Source organism: Trachinotus anak, unplaced genomic scaffold (genome assembly GCF_046630095.1).
Source record: "Trachinotus anak isolate AG129_WGS33_773 ecotype Australia unplaced genomic scaffold, CSIRO_AGI_Tana_v1 ptg000008l, whole genome shotgun sequence".
Taxonomy (NCBI): Eukaryota; Metazoa; Chordata; class Actinopteri; order Carangiformes; family Carangidae; genus Trachinotus; species Trachinotus anak.
The window spans coordinates 14,321,232-14,340,859 of NW_027273859.1; the positions used below are offsets into that span (position 1 = coordinate 14,321,232).

Sequence of the window (19,628 nt, forward strand, 5' to 3'; positions counted from 1 at the left end):
ACAATAAAACAGAAGTGGGTAGCAGGGGGCTGGAGCCAATCCCGGCTGACATTGGACAGATCGCCAGTCTATCACAGGGCTGACATGTAGAGACATACAACTGAAGAGTACTAACCATGGTACAATTTAAAAGAATTAGGTGGCACGTAAATTGCGCAAAAGTGCAAAGTGGGATACATATATCTTGCATAGTTCTGGAGCTTGAAAAACGACGTGTCATTTTCTTGACTGTTCCTGAAAGCACCATGTAGTTCAGTCCCTCCCGCATCTGCGTCAGTCCGGGCTCCTCTTGCCTCTGACCTGTGCTCTAGTTAATTTGTGGTCTGTTGATTATTTCTTACTCTTGCCTTTTAAATCTGTTAACTATCCGGGTGATTATGATTGTAAATGTGAAAAGCCTGGGGTCATGTTTTATTTATCCAAGTCAAAGGCCTCCAAAAATCATTTTTATATTGTGAAAATTGTGAATCAGATTGTTCATAAAGAACAAAGATACAAATACTTTCACATAAACATTCATTGTAGTAGAAGCTTCATTTTTAGCTCCATTGCCGTGCTTATTGGGAAATAAAAGCATGGTTTCAGTCATCTACAAAAAACTGTGGGATACAGTGATGAGTTCTGGCACAGAATTAAAGTGAGGCATAGAAATGGCAGATGAAGTGACAGATTTATCTGTTGTCAGTAAACATTCAGTCTTGGTTTGGCCGGTCGTACACCAGCGCAGCATCAAGTGGTGGGGTAGTGGGATCATAGCAGCCTCTCGCCTGTTTAGTCACCACAGGACACAAATCCTGTTCACACCATCTGAGGAAGGAAAGTAAAAACATATGATGAATGAGAACATAATTTCCGTTGTTTCTTTAAAGCATGGGATAAGTGAAAATGTACTTTTTCTTCCTTTTTTCTTTTTTTTTACCTGAGAGCTGCATAGATGTCAGATGGAGAGGCTCCTTTCCAACATGCATGGTCAATGAGAAGGGCACCTGTTGCAGACAGTTGACACACAGTCAGGTGTATGTAGTAAAATGGGATTTTGTATATGGCTGAAAACTGATTTCACTGATTTTTTTCCTCGATTATTGACTCATCGTTTGGTCTATGAAAAAAAGAAAAATGTGTATAGTCTCCAAATATCAGTCCAAAACCAAAAGATATTTAGTCTACTTTGATAGTATATGACCTAGGAAAGCATCAAATCCTCACATTTTAGAAGGTGACACCAGACCGTGTTTATTATTTTTGCCAATCATTAACTAAATCAATAGTAGAATGATTTTTGCAGGCCTAATGTTATGTGAGTGTTTGTTTAGTACCTACCAGTGTAGATGCGAGCCAGGCTGTATGCCAGGTCTCTGGCTGCCAGCTCCAGGTAGCTGGGTGCTCTGGTAGCTGCTACTTGAACAAAATTCTGCAGTTCAGAAAGAGCACCGTCTACTGCATTCACTGCTGGGGCCAAAGAGGAAACACTTGATGCACCTGCGAGCAGGGACTACAGGAGGAGGAAAACAAGTGCACCTCACATTCCTGGTCAACTTTGTCATAGATAGGTTACTTAACTTGTCAGACAGGATCATTCCCTGACCCCGTACCTTAGCATGGGTGAAGTAAGCATGAAGAACCATTCCTGAGCTCCGAGCCACACAGCGCAGCACATCCAGAGAGAGAACATTCGTTGTACCTTCCCAAATACTCAATACCTGAGAGAGAAAGAGACACATACACTTGAAAATTACAATAAGTCTGAAATACTATACTATTGGTATTGACCTCACCTGTGCATCACGAAGCAGTCCAGGCAGCCCGGTATCCTCAATGTAGCCCTGTCCACCAAAGCTTTCCAAACCCTCGGACACTACAGCCACCGCCTGAGACGAGACAAAACAAGGACAGTAAGGGTCGTTTTCAGGAATATCAAGCAACTGTTTACCATCACAAAATGTATTTGTACAAGCCGCGCACCTGCTTCCCAGTGTACAGTTTGACCACAGGAGTGAGCAGACGCAGGAGGTGGGTATCAAGCTGGGTCGCAATGCCACTTTCTTCTCGGCCCAACAGACGACACACATCCATCACAAGGAGGAATGCTCCGCGAGTCTCCACCTGTCCGTGACAGAGGCGAGCGTGGGTGAGCCATGATGGGAAACACTGTATAGAGTTTGTGTAGTTTGTTGACCCCCAGTCATCTCACCTCCATCCTAGCGAGAGTCTGCATATGCAGTGGGTGGTCTTTAAGAAGCTTTCCAAAGGCAGTGCGGTGGGTGGCATAGTTACGAGCTAATTGGACCACCCTGTGAACACACACACAATCACACTTATCATTAATAATCAGCTTATTTGTAGCATATGTTTAGAAATAAGCGCAGGATGTTGTGAGTAGTACGAGTCGCATCCTGCCTTCTCATTGCAGCTGCTGCAGAGACGCTGTTGTGGATCCTGGTTATAGTTAGCATGTTAGCTATGGAGGCCACACCTCTCCCTTCCTCTGAGAGCTGTTAGTGTAAAAAAAGAAATAAGGATGTCAAGGATTTCAAAATATTCATTTCATCCCAAATGAACAAATCAACTGCCTGTTGTTTCAATAGAACAATCAAACAACAAAGAAAAGGTATTTCAACATGAGTCTTGTTTCTGTAATAGGTAGCATTGTATTTCCAAACGAAAATGGTTCTTGTAATGGAGCATGAGGAAAGAGAAGCTGGTAATAGTGATTATACCACAGCCACTGGGCGGTCCAATCTATATTACACACTATTTCTAGGCCACATACTGTTAGTATGCAGCATGTTCACAGTGGAAAAGGGACCAAATGAATTATACTCCAGACAGTGTGCATACAAAATATGTTCAATTTTTGAGCGTGTTGTCAATGGAGAAAACATTGAACAAATTGTGGGTAGGGGTGAAGCAGCTCCAAAAGTTCTAGGATAAAGTGATCAATCATATTTCTGAAGTTTAATTGCCAACGTTATTGACATCTGATGTCACACATAATTTACTGTTTGTATAAAAAGTATGTTGATTTTTTGTATACTAACTGCTGACACAGTACACCATGACAAGAATGCAATATATACCGTATAGAATTAGTATGCAGTATTTATGTATTTATTGTTACATTATAAATTAATACTAACATGTCATTTTCAAGAACACGTGAGTAGAAAAATGTTGCACATTTTGGGGCAGTCCTTGTTAAAGCTCTATTGAGCAATACTTTTGATATCAACACTAATCAATGACTAATGCAACTCTGTGCATCTCTCAACTGCTGTCAGCTCATTGCTTTGGTTTTCTGGTCTGTTTGACTTCCTCCATATGAAGTCATTTGTCGGTCCTCATCTACTTCTAACCATCTAGCAGGAAATAATTTTTTGTTCTAGAGCTTTAGCAAACACGACCACTGTGAATTTTCCACTTGACAGAATAACACCAGAAAGCTTAAGCTTATTCCCACTGCACAAACCTTAAGTATTAACAGAGTGAGCTGTATCTGACCCAGTGTAGTTTCACTGTAACACAGGCATCAACTAACTCTGCATAAAAAAGAGGAGGAATCCACTGTTAATAATTCCTGTAATAAATGATAATGTGTAACTGACCCTGTGAGCCGGCAGACCATCCAGCAACAGCTCAGCAGTTGGCATCTGTCGTGTGCCCAGCTTGTCCTTCAGTCTTTGAACCTCTATACCTCTCAGTCGGCCGTCCTCACCTCGACTCACCTCTGCATAGAACAGAGACAAACCCCTGCTACCCTGTGGGACAGAGACAGGCATACACACAATGCAACTGAATCATTTTATAAGTGATTCAGGGACAGACTGATGATGAAGGAGTGCAAGTGTGAGAAGTGAGTTGTACCGGTGTAGTTGCACCCGTTCTGTCCTGCACTCTGGCCAGCGTGAGGGTCATGTCTGCGTCTGTAGCAGAGGTGAACCACTTGAAGCCGTGAAGTTTGTATGAGCCATCTGATTGGGGAACCGCCACCGTCTCTGTGCCGCTGCCTGATGACATGCAAGACGATGAGAAGAAACTCGTGAAGCATTACAATAGTTACTCTTGCTCTGCATAACAAAGCCAAAAAGCGAAGAAAAAAAAGATTCTTCCACAGGTAACTCATTTAACAAAAATGACGTATCCACTGGAACATAAGTGAACTATATAAGTTTGTCTTCATTAAATCTAAGCCATTCCCATGAGCTTTTAAATATGGAAAGCAGCCACTGCTCTAAGTAGCTTCTTATCTATAGGATGAAGTTTACAGTGGTCCAAATGCGAGTGTCAAGACTGACCCACATCAGATCCTCCCTGTCTTTCTGTCATCCACTGTCCAGATGTCCAGAAACGTTCAGGCTGACGAGTGGTCAAACGACTGTAGGCTTCATCTACTGGCCACAACGCACCTATGGACTTCACATACACAGCCAGACAATCACTCACTCACTATATTCACGAGCTCAAAAACAACAGCTTAATGGGAGAAATCAGGTTTAAATGCATGTATTGCAGTAAATATGGTTTGAATTTTGGATGCAGCCATTTAAGAATGAACTTTCCTATCATCCATCTCTGTAATTACTCAAGTACATGTACATGCAGCTACTGTTCAAATAACAACATTTAATGATCAAAGTTTGGTTTTCTGACAAAATAACGCCTGTTTATGACATACAGGACACAATATTAGTCAGAAGCTTAGTTTTTCTGACACACCTGGATGACTTTAGCAGCTCCATCAGTCATGGCCAGAGGACAGGTGTAGAGACCAGAGGAGGGAGAGAAGATGTACAGCTTGCTCATTTGGTACACACGACTAGAACAGACACACACACACACACACACACACATTTTTTCAGTTTCTCATTTGGAACAACTTATCCTTATAGAAACTGAAAACGCTGTTTACTGAACTCATATATGAGTTAAACCGAAAAAGGAAGTGCACCAGTCTTCTAACCTCCACTCTCCAAATGACCTCTCATAGCCAATGGCAACTAGCCCTTCTTGTGCTGACAGGTCTTTCATGCGTTTCCAAGCTGGCGAGGTCACTATGTGGTCCACTCTGCGACCCCAGGGGTCAAAATGTACCAGCCGTGGTGGGGTAACCTCACACTCTCTGCCCCATCCGTCCACCTCATTCGCCACACGCTCTCCAAATGCACACAAGTCTGAGAGAGCTGCCTGTGAAGTATATACACATACATTTACATAGATGCCCGACAAGACAGATCCTGTCTGGCCGTTTACTCAAGTTGTCGCAAATTCAAATGCTTTTAGTTGGAAATAACAGTTAGATGAACCCTGGAGCAAAACCAGCTGAAGACACAGCTGTGCTCACCTCCTGGGGCAGGTGTCTCCTCAGGTATCCTCTGAGCAAGGCATCTTCTAGAAAAGGGTTCCTCAGCACAGGCCTTTCCTGAAAGAAAGACCCTATCCTGGCTCTGGAAAATGGCAAGTAGCTTGCTGCCTCCCAGAGGTTTTCTTCATCAGATCTTTTTGTTCCAGGCTCAGCTACACTGGCTGATCTGACGTGGACGAGCGGCTGAGAAACACCACCCCACACCCTGCGGCAGCCACCAGCTACATGGCGATTCAGGAGGGCTGAGTGCACAGACATGGCTGAGGACCTGCAGTCTGAGGTGAGAAAATCAGCACAGTGTCATGAGATGCAGCATTCAGCTGAAGGCAGATTGGGAAAAGGATTGGTTTCATTCAATCAGGCATCATCAGTCATTTACAGGACTCCAGAATATGGTGTAGTCTTGGTTTACCCATAAAGCTTATTAATAAGATTTTAATATTTTTCAATAGAATTATTTAGCATTAGCTTATGTTTCTTGCCATTTTTTCCCATTGCTCATATTTTTTGATCGAAGTAACTCTTCTTCTTTCCTCTACATACAATACTTGGCATTTTTGAGACACATACCACAGGCTACTCCAGTGCACAGAAGCCATCGATGTTTGGACACAATCACTATTGGAAAAGCCACACACTGTTAACGGTGTTATGATCATGTGAACAGCTCTAAACTAAAACTTTATGGACATTTGTTAGGCAAACATCATAATTTATAACGATGTGGTTGGACCTGCAACACTCCTCAGTGCTGTTCCCCATTTAACTGAAACCTTATTTTTAATATTTAAGAACGTTACGTCTCGTTAATGAGGAGTATATCAAAAAAAAAAAAAAAAAAAAAGTAATTTGGTCAGCGGTCATTCAGACCGGGGATCTCAAAAGTGGGTCAAAGTTCATTCGATTCCGCTGCCCTTTTTACGCAGATTTAAGTTTGTCATTTGAATCAGTAATTTAATTTAATTTAATTTTAGTCACAGGTAACAAGATACCATCCTCACTGGTAGCTCAGCCCTGCTTCATCCGACTGCGTAATATCTTCACTCTCCAACAACAACAACAGTTAAACAAGCGATCACGCTGTTAACTACGAAGCTTTTCTGTATTCGTTTTAGCGGCAATGACTTTTTACAAGTTCACACCGATAACTTATGTTATAACACTGATTTATCTGCAAGTAAACAGTAAGGCTTCGTAGATATAAAAGAAATAATATCAATCTTACCTAACGTTAGTCCAGCAGTGTTTACAGCCACCACCACCGCTGAAACCTTTCGCCTTCAAAATAAAGTCCGGTTGCTTGTTAAACGGCCAAGTCATCCCAATTATATACTTTTACAACTTTTGTGGTATGCAAATAGCTTTGCTTTTATTTACACAGGTTTTGAGATGTGATTAATTCATAGTTAAGGTTATGGGTTGTCATAGAAAGACATTTTGTTGAGTAGTAACATTAATTTAAATTCCATTCACCTTTATTTTATAGGGACAGTGGCAGAAATCTCAAATAAAGCCCAAAAGGAGTTTGAGACTAATATTTAATCGCTTGATTTTTAGCATTTACCGAAGACTCTGTCCAAAATGTAAATGTTAATTTCCCACAACCAACATTGTTATTTGGCAAATATAGACATATCAACATAACAGACATACATGCGTCAAAGGTGTTACTGAGCCTGTTTTATTGTTTTAAGTAAAGATTTGTCAAAAATACAGAATCCTTTGTTCCAACCAGAACAAAAAGACTGAAAGCATGCACTGTTTAATAAAACATTTTCATGACATGTTAAAAATCTGTTCAAAAGGAAGGACACAGGCACTGAATAATTATGAACACACAACTTTTGCATTAGTGAGATTTTTTTTTCTTCCAAAAATAAACACAGAACAGTCAGATTAAATGCAGGAGGGATTTAAGGGAATACTCATACTGATAAAACCCAGTAAGTAGTTCTTGTTTGTGGGTGTGGTACATCACCCAACCATAAAAGATTTGCCTGGTGTGCAGACCAGGGTGGAGGAAGGTAATGGGCAACACTGATGTGTTTTTAGTGTACAAACTTAAAAGTTAATGTTAAAGATTGCAGTGCAGAGCACAGCCCGGTCAAGCCCAAGTCTTGATTCGCTTCCAATTCTCGCCCAACTATGGACCAAAACAAATGTAGTCTGCAGTTTGTCACATTAACATTAGTTGACGATATAAAAGGAGCATAAATTCTATTAAACCTACACAAATAATTTCAGGTCAATTAGGACAGGATGGCTTGAACATAGCTTAACATACAGTATATAAGAAAGTATATAAAAAAAAGACTAAAAAGAAAACCACAGGCTATCCAACAATGGAGAAACACCAAAGAACCTGCCCAAACTCAAAGAGCATGCTGGTGCTTCCTAAATGCTGAACAATCAAAACCAAAGATTAAACTTATGACAATCTGATTTAACATGTGGAAGGATCAACGATGAAAACATCCCTAAATATTCACAGCCGAAACTGCACATAAGCATGAGTCCTCAGGGAGCCGTCAGCAAGTAATGGCTGGAATAAAAACTGCCAGTCTGTTTATGTGTTTGTCTTCTTCTTTTTTACGTCTTCTTTAATCACCCTTGGTAAGAAGGTCCTCTATGTAGGCGTCAAGCTCGTCATCAGTGTTTATGTCAATGTCCTAGAAGTATGATTTTTTTTAAAAACAAACATCATAAACAACATTACTTTCCTTTTTTTTTTTTTTTTTTTTTAAAACAAACAAAAAGATATTCTTTCCTTGAGCCACCAATAATTTGCAGTAAAGATGAAAGATTAGGCAGTAAGCAACCTTACCTCTTGTACTTTCTGCAGAAGTGCTACAATGTTTGTTCGTAGTTTCTGTAGTTTCTCGTCTGCCTCCTTCAATTTTATCTCAGTACTGTTGTTCTTCTCTTCCACAGCTTTGGCCCTGGCATCAGCTCTGCTCTGGTACGAGTTACACAATGACTGGAGACCAGATTCATACTGCTGGAAATATTCTTTCTACATGTGGGGGGAAAAACACATTAATACACACACAATCTATACTCAAAGAAACACAATAATAATCAATAAACACATTCTCTGTTATGTATTATATCAAAAACTACATACTATTTTTTTGATTTCAAGTTTAATTCTAACATAAAGATCAATTTATCAAAACATCTACTATCTATCTCACCAAAGGAAAGGCCACCAACTCCTCAGCTGTCATGTTGTTAACATCATCCTTTGGAATCCGAAAAGCAGGAGGGAAGAAGTAACGCAGCATTGTCCTAGAAACAGCACAGTGAACTCACTCGAATGAAGAATGAAGAATGATATCATGATTTACAAAGTGTGTGGTAACAGCACCAGGTCATTGTATCCAGCTCACCTCAACATGGTGACCAGGCTATCAGTCACCTCTCGACTGGTTCCTGGCTGAGTAGTGTCCGGCTCCATGGGTGCCGGCCCCTTCTCCGTCTCCTGTTGGGTGTCAGGTGTTTGAGAGATTGGAGATGGCGGCCGCATCAACCGAACTTCATCACTACCCTTGAACACCCTTCCCAGACACACACATATATGTAAAAGATGTTAACTATCTGGCATGTCAACAAAAGCTGACCTGAATGTAGCAATACACACAAAGTATCTTACCAGCGGTCTTTAGGGGTGGATCGAGGTACATAGTCAAACTTCACTTTCCAGCGAACACTCTGTTTATTTGCTTCCACAGCAATGACTTTGCCTGTGTACCACTCCTTATTGACACGGACTTCAACTAGAAGACCCTTATCTGTAAAACAAAAACAAAAAAAAAAACATGGGTAGAAATTCCTCCTATGAGAGATTTCTTTTTCCAGTTATGTGATACATGTTAGTGTAGAGCAGTATATCATCTCACCTTTCTGAGCATTTTTAGTATCATTCTCTGGTTCCTGCTGTGGAGCCTTCTCGGGTATCTGCAAACAAAACAACCATTACCACCACAGCAGCCACAGAAGGATTGTTTAATGAAAAGAGAGCGTGATGTTAAAAGATCTCTGTTAATCAAAGAAGTGAAAGCCCCAGTGCGACCACGGTCATTGGTTGAGAATGGCATGCTTAATTGCAGAGAGCTGTTAGAAAGGAACTTTTGTTTAAAGAGGGTTAGGGAAGAATAATTATCTGACAGAACACCCAGATCAGCCCAAAAGATGAAGTTGTCATGACTGTTAGAAGTTGTGAGAGCGGATGCAGCCCCACTTTATTTGGGTGTAGTAGACAAGAGGGACTGAGCGAAGCTACCTTGGCTTTAGCCCCATGCTGTTGTGTGGAAATGGATTTAGGGACAGAAGTTGGTGTGGTTGGTGTCTGCTGTGTAGGAGTAGACACCCCTTTCTTCTCAGCCTGGGAGTGTGTTTTAACCTGCAAGGTCAACAGCAGATGGGCTCTGATTGGAGGTTCAGTAACTGACGTATGCACCCCAGAGTGCCTATACTTCCTTCTTTTTTTTCCACTTAATGAACCTGAAATTGATTTCAATGCTCATCATCTTGCCAGCCATCCAAAGACTGTGAGAAACAAATTAAGTAGTGCTCACTGCTGTTTAGTTCAAAGCCTCCTGCTAAGCTTTGCCCACAGAAACACAGAGGTCCAATCAGAAAATGTCTTTTAATGCCACAACTGCCCAGATGACCTGATGCTTTGCTGCTGTACTAATGTTCTTTAAGGATGAATACAGCTCTATCTCTGCTCTGATGAGCAATATGGCAGAGAAATTAACTTTGTTAAGTGTTTTCCCAAATACATAGAAATAAAGACTAAATAAATTAACTTTAAGACAGTGGTAGATACAGATATTTATGCACACGAAGGGTGGGATGTATTTTATTCTTGCACTGTAGTTGCTATTATTTCATGTTTAGACTCCAATTAAGAAGATGGTGAAATCTGAGTAACCTTTATAAGCCAATCAGTTTAATGAATGCACACATAGTGATGCTGCAAGTAGACTCAGTTTTGTTCACATTTGTCTCCTGTCATTCCTTCATTCATTTATTCACTTCAGGGTATTAATCTCACATATGACACAAGCACTACTTAGGGAAGCAAGGCAACATGTCGCGGAGAAAAGAGACTGCAGCACACGCATTCACAGCAGAATCCTTACAGCACGTTGCATGATGCACCACAAATGAAGACTGACACACTCAGTCCAATTCACAAGATTGAAGCAAACACTTGAAGCATTATGCAGAGTTGCTAATATCCCCATCCTATAGACCAAGTTCATTTTCTTCTGTCAAGTGTTGTGTGAAATCTTTGCTTTTGCTGCTATTGTATTTTCAGTAAGATTTGAAATTTCATCAAAAGTGTTTCTGTCCTGATGCCAAGAAGAATCTACTCTCACACATGCATTTACCTCGTCCAACTTGCCACGTTTGGTCTTCTCTACCACTTTCCCAGAGTTGCCAGCTGCTGAAGCCATCTTTGATTTCTTTGTCTGAGGTTCTTCCTCTTCACTCTCCTCCTCTTCCTCCTCCTCCTCTTCTTCCTCCTCTTCCTCACTGTCCTCCTGCTCTATGATTCTCTTGCGCTGTCCAGCAGCTGTTGCTTTGGCAGATAATGCTTTGGCTGATGTCTGTGGAAGGTTACAGAGGTTACAGATATCACTTTTTCACATAGTTTTTTGGTGTTAACTGTTAGGCAAGTTAAGAATTTTCTCCAACAAAACCTGCCATTGGTACTGTGGAATTAGTGGAATACTTCTTAAAACCTGTAACTTACCCGTGAGCTGCGGCTGGGGGGAGGTGTTTTGGCAGTAGTTTTGGGTGAGGGCTTTGCTGGAGGTGGAGGAGGCTTTGCTCCACCTCTAGATCTGGATGGCTCAACTTTGGGTGGCGGTGGAGGAGCGGCAGGGGTCCGGGTGGGCCGGTGAGAAGCGGCACGAGATGGAGGGGTACTTGGGGCATTTTTGAGGTGCGCTGGGAGCGGTGGAGAGCGGGGCCTTGTTGTGGACCTCTCAGAAGATCTAGTTGCCTGCAGCAATGACAGAGAAAAGCAGACAACAAAAACATTTCGGGGAGAGAATGATGAAATCATCCTCAGCAGCACTGTTAGTGAGCTACTTTGGTAAAAAACTACAAACTATTTAAACCGACAAGTTCAAAGCCTAGTATGTATAGACCACATACACAGAAATGTATATATGCGTGTGTGTGTGTGTGTGTGAGAGAGTGTAAATAGGGTAATCAATACAAGGGTAAATAAATACAGAAGCAAATTAAAACAGAGACATCAGTTTGCCACATTTTATTAATAAATATTATTTTGGTGCATTTAGTGGCATATTAATTTATCTATTGAATCATTTATTTATTTTTGCTTTTGGCAGTCACATGGTAGGTAGGGTTTGTACCTGAGAGGAGCTATCTGTTGGTTTCATGCTGACCTCCAGTGGTAGCTTCTTTACATCTGCTGCAGATTTGATGGTGCTGGTTTTCTGAGAGCGAGAAATACAATATTTATGTCCTGATGTACACAAAACAGAGAACAACAGAAAGAGTTACTGAGAGAAGGACAAAGTACCTGCAGTGCTTCTAGTTTCTCCTGTTGCTGTTTGATTTTCTCTGACAGCTCTTTCTGTTTGTCTTCAGCTGACAGCTTGTCTTTTTTCAGAACACCACATGGCAAATTCTGTTTCTGTTCAGGAGCATCACACCTGAAAACACAAAACACACAAACTACATAGCGTGTGGAGATGCTACATTGTACTCAAAACAGCAATGTAGTGACACAATTGACATGCAATACATACACTAAACAAATACTTAAACTAATAATATAGCCTGAATTGCAAAATGAAAGACATCTAATAAAACAACTTTTTGTGTGTACCTGTCCTGAGTGCCGTCAGGGTTCATGAGACACACCCAGCTGTCTGGGTAGCGTTTGTCCACAGCATCCATCTGGAATGGTAGCGTTCTCCACTTTAAACATTTATCTGAAACAGAGAACAGGATCAGAGAGTAATAAGTGGTAATACGTTAGTTTGTCAAGATATAGTACAAGTATACATGTGTGTATGGATATGTTACTAACCACACTGAATAGTAAGTGGTATCTCCATGGCCCGACGTCTTTTGTATCTTGGCTCTGATGATGGAGGTGCAGACCAGCTGGCAGACAGATATCCAAACTCATCCCAGAATTTTACTATGCCTTTCTGGGCTGCAGGGCACAAACAGATAACGTATAAAAACATTATATGCAAGTAAGTGTTTAAAGTTGGCATCTATAAAGTGAGAACTTTCCTACTTGTTTCTTACTGAACCTGCAACAATGCATTTACTCACACTTCTGCTCTAGTTCAAACATTACTCTATCCCTCTACCCTGTCCTCTACCTGGCCCATTCTTACTTGGATGAACCAGGTGGTTACATGAGGATTGTATTCTTTGATTTTTCAAGTGCATTTAACACCATCTGACCCTCCATTCTCAAAGACAAGCTAGAAGGGATGGGGATGGATCCCTCCTTCACATTCTGGATTGTGGATTACTTCATAAGACGACCACAGTACGTCAGGCTGGGTAACTGTGTCTCAGGGACAGTGGTGAGCAGCACTGGGGCTCCACAGGGGACTGTTCTGGCTCTGTTCCTGTTCACCCTGTATATGGTGGACTTTAAATACAACTCTGAGACTTGCCACATCCAGAAATATTCGGATGACAAAGCGATGGTGGAGTGTGTTAGGAATTGGCACGATGGAGAGTACAGAATTCTAACAATGGCCTTCAGTGAATGGTGCGACAAGAACTGCCTCCTTCTGAACACCTCCAATACCAGTCTTGGAGGTGTTCAAGACCAAAATCAACTCCTCTTCTTTGACTTCCGCATGTCTAGGCCCGGCCTAGGCATTGCTGTGGTGCACACTTATAAATACCTAGGTATGCACCTGGACAGTGAACTGGACTGCAGAGTCGGCTTTTTTCCCCTAAGGAAGCTCAGGTCCTTTGACGTCTGCAGTAAAATGTTGCACATGTTTTATCAGTCAGTGGTGGCCAGTGTCCTCTTCTATGCTGCTGTCTGCTGGGGCAGCATCATGTCAAATAAGAACACAAGCAGACTAGACAAATTAGTTAAAAAGGCTTGGTCTGTAGGGGTCTGGACTCACTCAGGACTGTAGAGAGACACATGCACTCTAAGATGCAGGCAGTCTTGGACAATACCAACCACCCACAATATCCTTGCAGCCTAGAGAAGCAGCTACAGCAGCCAATGTCTCATCTCACTGCGCTGCAGGACTGAGCAAGACTGTCTTTGCAGTTTGGGGTGGGGCCAAATCACCTTAATGTTTCAGTATGCTTCAAAGGAAGTGGGAAGTGTGTGCACACTGGAGAGTGACTAGGAGGGTATGGTATGACCATTTGAAACAAGAAAAGACTCTTACATGTTGTTTGATGAACTAGGCCTTTAACCAGCTCCTCATTTTAAGGAACTGCACCTCAACTGGAAGGCCCATAAGCCATAAATATTTGATAGTAACAAGCATAGATAAAGCTAATGATGCCTTTTGGTGGGATACAGATGGATCCTTTACGAGAAACTATACTTCTGGCATGTTTCTGAGAGGTGGGTTTCAAACTGAAACTTTTATGTGCAACAGGAGCACAGTGATTTTAATGCTTTAATAGTAACTTCTGACAACTTGTCAGTGATGACTAAACTAAGACTTGATGATTTTTCTATTTCAACTGTACAGGTCAGGTGTTGCAGACAAAGGGAAATATAACAATTCAGAGGAACCCACCAATGTTACTGTCCTTCCAGTACTGAGCTAGATGTTCCCCCATGGATTTCAGTAAATGTCGATACTCCTTAGCATCTGCAAAGTCTTGTTTGTTGTGAGTAGGCTCTAGAACTAAATATGGGACATCCACTACTCCAACCACACCTCCACAGGCCCTAAAACACACAAACCATATAACTGTAAAACATTGTCTTCGTCTTTCAAAAATAGTTGCTTTTCACTCTGTGTACATTTTACTTACATGCCTCCCTCCAGCTGTGGCCCCGTCTTCTCGTACATCTTGATGAGACGAGAGCAGTTGTACACAAACATCCCGTCCAGGTCCCTCTGTTCAATGTTCACTCCAAATATAAAATTCAACTCCTTGGGCTCCTTTAATGCTCTGAGGAACAAGAAAGTATGGAGGTCTGACAGAATATGGACAAAGCCCAGCAAAAAGAAAGTGCTTTGAAGTGTTCTTTCAGGTGACTTTTTCAAAGTACACACTACTGCTTTCTTTACAAGCAAGAACAGAACATGGTTGTGCTTTGTCATATTTGACAAATTCATATCTACATTATACATTAATTATGTTGGTTAGTAACTATTCTAATTTTGGTCAAAATCTCTTAAACAAAAACTTCATTTTAGCCGTCTATAAATCTATACATAAGAGAAATGAAGTTTTATAATTGTGTTTATCATACTTCTGTTTGGCTTCAAGAATCCTTTTCTTCATGTCAGCATCACGCTGAAGCATCATGGCTGAATCCTGAACCTTTCTCAGAATTGCCTAGAGGAAGAGAAGGGGAAGACAGACATTATGGATTGTGCCTTTGCTGCTATACACCACAGAATCACACCTGATTCCACTGGTGACCCTTTCAAATCCCACTTCAATATTAACACCAGTTAGATTAAGGTAGGGCTTTATGCTTACAATCAAGCTTTTAGACAAAAACCTACATGCCAGTTGCTTGCTTACATGGACACAAACACATTTGCATATCAGAAATTAATCAATATATGCTCTTTGGCTTACCCGTGAATCTTTTGACACATCCTCTCCTAATCTGGCCTCCAAAGCTAGGCGCTTACTCTCTGCCTCTCTGGCTTTCTCCTCCGCTGAAATATATGACACAAAACCCTAAAGTGCAGTCAAGTCAACTAAAAAAACAAAAGCCAAATATGGATAAATACACCACAGACTCACCAATCTTAGCGAGATGATCTGCTTTCTTGACCTCTTGCTCAGCACGAGTTTTAAAACGAGTAGATGAGTATTTATAAACCCTGTCAACAAAACAAGAACGCCAGTGAAGGTTTGTCACTCCAATACAGATGTTATCGTTATAAGTTTTACTGTGTTATTGTATTACCTTGGTTTATAAAGACAGCAGGACAGTCTTTTAGTCCTGACTTTATGTCCTTGGATAAAAATCCTCATGCGTGGGTCAATGTACAAAACAGCAGCATATGCCCTGAATGACCTCCGCTCTGGCTTCCTGTGTATGAGGGAGGAGCAATCAACATTAAGTAATGTAATGTGCAAAATAAAATTCCTTTCACCATGGGTCAGAGTTTTAAATGGGGTCACTTTTGTGAACTACACACAATAAAGACTACACTCACACTCCTTCTGCAGGTGTCCCAGCCATCAGTATGTCTTGGTGATCTGTCTCTACGTCCAGCTCTGGTTCTCTGTTGTCCATCAGCTTCAGATTGTAGATGATCACTAGAGTACCTTTTAACAAAATGCAACACAAAAATCAGCATCACAATCGATATTAACACTGTCATTCCCCAACACTAAAAAAAAACTGTGTACTGACACAACAGAAATAACAACATTATTGACAGAGACATTTTAACTTTTTATTTTTGGGAGTAGTGGCAATGAAGGTGTCTAATTAATGGCCATCACAAAATTAATCTTGCACAATTTAATATGCTTACCACTGCTGCTTTCTATTTTGTTGAACTGCTCCATCAGCTGCTGTTCATTTTTAAAAGGCGAGTATTTGAAAATCAGCTCGGTCTCTATGGCATACTTCTCCGGATCAGTGGTCAGAGGCTCCTTGGTCTTCAGATCCCAGGATGGGAGGGGCACTATCACCTGAAAAAAGACGATTAAAAGCCTTAAGTACAAAAATCCAGAGACATTTGAGAAGCTCCTATAACAATAAAAGCCCAGTGGGTTCCAATGGTGGGAATTGCAGTAAAGTAAAGCAGTAACTTTAAAAATAACATAGACTGAAGCATCCTACAACTAGTATACCATGTTTTTTGACTTTGTCAAAATACAAAAAGTACTCATGTAATTGGAGCTATTTTTACTGGCCACTATTTCTTTTGTTTTCCTAGTTTGTGCAGCAGATACATCACTTGTTTATTGTGCAGTCACGATACATAACAATTAACTATAAAATTCTATCAATTAGGCATATATCCAATTAGTAATCAATTAATCTGTAAATCATACTCATCCCTAATAAAAGATGACATCCAATATTCAATTGTCTAACAGCTGACTCTGACCTCATCCAGCCCTTCTTCTTCATGGAAAGTCCTTGATAGGAAAAGGCAAGTCAGTGCGTTGCCCTTTTTTGTGAACAAGATGAAGTCTTTGCCAATACGCATAGAGCCACTGTGGGAATAGAGTTTAAAAAAAAATGTTATGTGAAAAACACTAGTGTACAAACTTCAAAATGTCATAATCACACAAGAATTGGGTTAAGGTCTTACGATTTCAGTCCATTTCCATACTGGCCGATCTGAGTGGACTCAGGTGACCGTTTGCTGGACTTTCCAAACTGAATCACATGGGTTGCCTCATCTAAAAAAAAAAAAGTTGGTGTTCAGATTTATATTTTGCACAAAATACATAAACCATCAGAAAACCTTACAATGGATCCACAGAAAGCACCTTTAAACATGAAATAAACACTAGCTTGAAGTGATTTTTCTGGCGATAAAGTCACACTCACTTGGGTCCATGCCAATACCATCATCCAGAAAACAGAGCATATAGCCGCCCCGCAGCTCAGGCCTTTTTTCTGTTAGAAAAGTAATAAGGTGAAAGACAGATATTAGGAGTGATGAGTGAATGTGTATGCTTCAGTGTGTGTAAAACTGATTGAGTTATTCTGAGGCGTACCTGTGTAGATGTCTATTCGCGTGGCATTAGCATCTCTGTGAAACAAATAAACCAACTCTGAGACTTTATGTACTACAAGGAAGACAGCACACTAAGTTCTGCAGGCTGCATTGTGTTTCAATAACTATAAGGTCTATTATGAATTACTATGGGTACCTTGAATTGTCCACAAGCTCTGCCAAGGCTCCAAATAAGAACTCATGGGTTGTCCTGAAAACAGATAATTAATTTCATTAATTTAATATACTTGATGGTTTAAAGAGATTTAATGTTAGTGAACAGGCAAGATGGACAGAGAAACTTGATGTGTGGGAGGTACTTATTGACACGATCTGAACATCACATCAATATTCTGTGTGAGGTTATTATTATTTCCTCCTTAGCAACAGAATAATTTAAAGGAAAGAGAGTGAAGGTACAGATGCCATCAACAAGTAATCTCTCTTCCATCAAACAACAATGAATATTTGAGGTTCCCCTGTTTTCAGTTTAATCCTGAATGTTCAGTCATTAACATTAAAATACAAAGTGCTCAGAGAACATCCATATTGTTATGGGGTCGGATGTGGGCCACTAACATATTTGTGTATATAATAACAAATGTCCTCCACAAGCAATCAACATCACCAGCTATTTCATTTAGTAAATTACATAAATAAGCTCTAAATCGTTTCAGTACTGTTCTTGTGGATAGAGCCTCCCTGGATCTTTGCATAATCCCTTAGCAATGGATTTGGAAATGAGCCCAGAGTCTGATATCATCTGTGTTCCTCAATGTGTTGACTGGTGCACCACAAAGAATTCAAGCATGGACAAGAGATTCATATGTACCTGATCATGAACGAGCGAAAATTCACTGACTAAATTTACAGGAACAATTGATGTTGTGAGTACATTGTACAATTTTTTGATTCCACACGATACACACCAACAGAGTAGAGTTTAGTAAATGTTAGCAAATATACAAAATTATCACATAACATACAATTAAATGATCCATGCAGACTTTAGAAATTATTTTTGAGTGCAAATCATTAAATGCAAACCCAAGCACACAGAAATTAGAGCATATTCAATTGAAAATAACTTTTCAGGTTAGTTCAGGTTGGGGTAAGGGATATTTGCAGTGCTCAGGTCTATCTGTACAAACATTTATGTTGTAAAACATGTAGATGGATGAGCTGGCATGCTGTATGAAGTTGGTGTAACATTAGTTATCATAATTCTGTTCACATATCAATTCCCAGGTACTTACGAATTTGTGTGCAGGTACTCAAAGGTAAGCTGAGCCCTGCTGAGGTTGCTGTAGCTGGAGTAGGCCATGGCTACTCACAATTATTTCCTGTTTACTTCCTGGTCTCCTGTTTGTCTTTTTTCTGATGAACCAAGCTCTAGTCCAGAGTTTTCATCCTAAAAGGCAAGAAAGCTGTCACAGGTCCTGTACATTTAGCTACAGATTGTCGACACAGACACGACATCAGCTGATGTGGACGCTTTAGTATAAGACGTGGGGGGCAAGAAAACACCCACAACTTATTTAAACCCCCCCCCCCCCCGGGCAAGGGATACCACGTGGGAGGCCTGCTTGGAAACAACAAAATTTTCAGTCAAATGCAAAGAGCGCCTGTACACAAAGTGTTAGCTGTGAAGACATTAACGCATTTGGACATAGATAACTGGTGTTGCTAGCTATGCGTCTGCGGAGAAAGGCCCGGCCATGTTGGTGACGACCACACAATATAACCGTTTCAGACGTTGTGCAGCAACTGTTACTAACGTTTAATATCACGCTAATTGTTGCTAGCGGACGTTAGCGTCTTCTACGGAGTGTTTATAAGGTAACAGCAGCTAGCTAGCTTCACACTGTTTAAACATGGAGTGGACGTTAATTTTCACCAACTTTGCAAACCGTTTTCATGAGACGGCGACTCAGTAGTGGCTCCGCGCTGGTGTGATAATCCGTCCAAGGAGGAATATATATTCTTGCTGCGTTACGTTTCCCTTTTCCCTGACATGAAACAGTCCGCCAGGCCGCGAAGACTCCGACTACCCTGTCTACTCGTTTACAGAAATCCCGCCTCTAGTTTTCTAACACAGCCAATAGGAAAGCACCATGTAAAGTTTCTGGACGATGATTGGAGGATAAATCTTGCTACTAGATCGGACAACATACCGGTGCAGTAAGTGGTGGCCTTTGGGTAAAATGAACTGAATTTCTAGTCAGCAGTTTTTTAATCATAAAATGACACATATATTCAACTGTGCAGCTGGAAAAATATTTATTGTGTGTTAATCATATTTGATAATATTGGCCTGTCTTGATGATCAGCACCATAGTCTTTGT

The 19,628-nt window shown here is 40.8% G+C and overlaps 2 protein-coding genes across 5 annotated transcripts; both read right to left on the reverse strand.

Annotated features, from left to right (window-relative positions):
- Positions 1-398: 398 nt before the first annotated feature.
- Positions 399-6,705, reverse strand: LOC139624055 (acyl-CoA dehydrogenase family member 11-like). Of its 2 annotated transcripts, XM_071482832.1 has the most exons (16): positions 6,585-6,649; positions 5,930-5,977; positions 5,339-5,634; positions 4,958-5,181; positions 4,714-4,813; positions 4,293-4,410; positions 3,862-4,004; positions 3,603-3,755; positions 2,398-2,492; positions 2,192-2,291; positions 1,963-2,103; positions 1,776-1,868; positions 1,593-1,700; positions 1,321-1,492; positions 920-986; positions 399-807 (listed from the first exon to the last, which is right to left on the reverse strand). In XM_071482832.1, exons 3-16 carry the CDS (start codon positions 5,615-5,617, stop codon positions 693-695), a joined length of 1,908 nt encoding a protein of 635 aa, XP_071338933.1. In that variant the 5' UTR covers positions 5,618-5,634; positions 5,930-5,977; positions 6,585-6,649; the 3' UTR covers positions 399-692. The 2 variants fall into 2 exon arrangements, with proteins under 2 accessions (XP_071338933.1, XP_071338932.1); XM_071482831.1 differs by lacking the exon at positions 5,930-5,977 and having other exon boundaries at positions 6,585-6,705.
- A 319-nt stretch (positions 6,706-7,024) lies between these two features.
- On the reverse strand, positions 7,025-19,365 carry morc2 (MORC family CW-type zinc finger 2). 3 transcript variants are annotated; one of them, XM_071482825.1, is made up of 28 exons: positions 19,185-19,365; positions 18,540-18,694; positions 17,441-17,494; positions 17,285-17,319; positions 17,115-17,183; positions 16,873-16,963; positions 16,666-16,774; positions 16,084-16,243; positions 15,760-15,871; positions 15,507-15,632; positions 15,341-15,420; positions 15,170-15,252; positions 14,835-14,920; positions 14,390-14,530; positions 14,149-14,303; positions 12,438-12,566; positions 12,234-12,339; positions 11,925-12,057; positions 11,755-11,838; positions 11,124-11,375; positions 10,759-10,977; positions 9,642-9,761; positions 9,259-9,316; positions 9,012-9,150; positions 8,749-8,916; positions 8,554-8,647; positions 8,184-8,372; positions 7,025-8,028 (listed from the first exon to the last, which is right to left on the reverse strand). In XM_071482825.1, exons 2-28 carry the CDS (start codon positions 18,605-18,607, stop codon positions 7,960-7,962), a joined length of 3,129 nt encoding a protein of 1,042 aa, XP_071338926.1. In that variant the 5' UTR covers positions 18,608-18,694; positions 19,185-19,365; the 3' UTR covers positions 7,025-7,959. The 3 variants fall into 3 exon arrangements, with proteins under 3 accessions (XP_071338926.1, XP_071338928.1, XP_071338929.1); XM_071482827.1 differs by having other exon boundaries at positions 19,194-19,332; XM_071482828.1 differs by lacking the exon at positions 9,642-9,761.
- Positions 19,366-19,628: the final 263 nt, after the last annotated feature.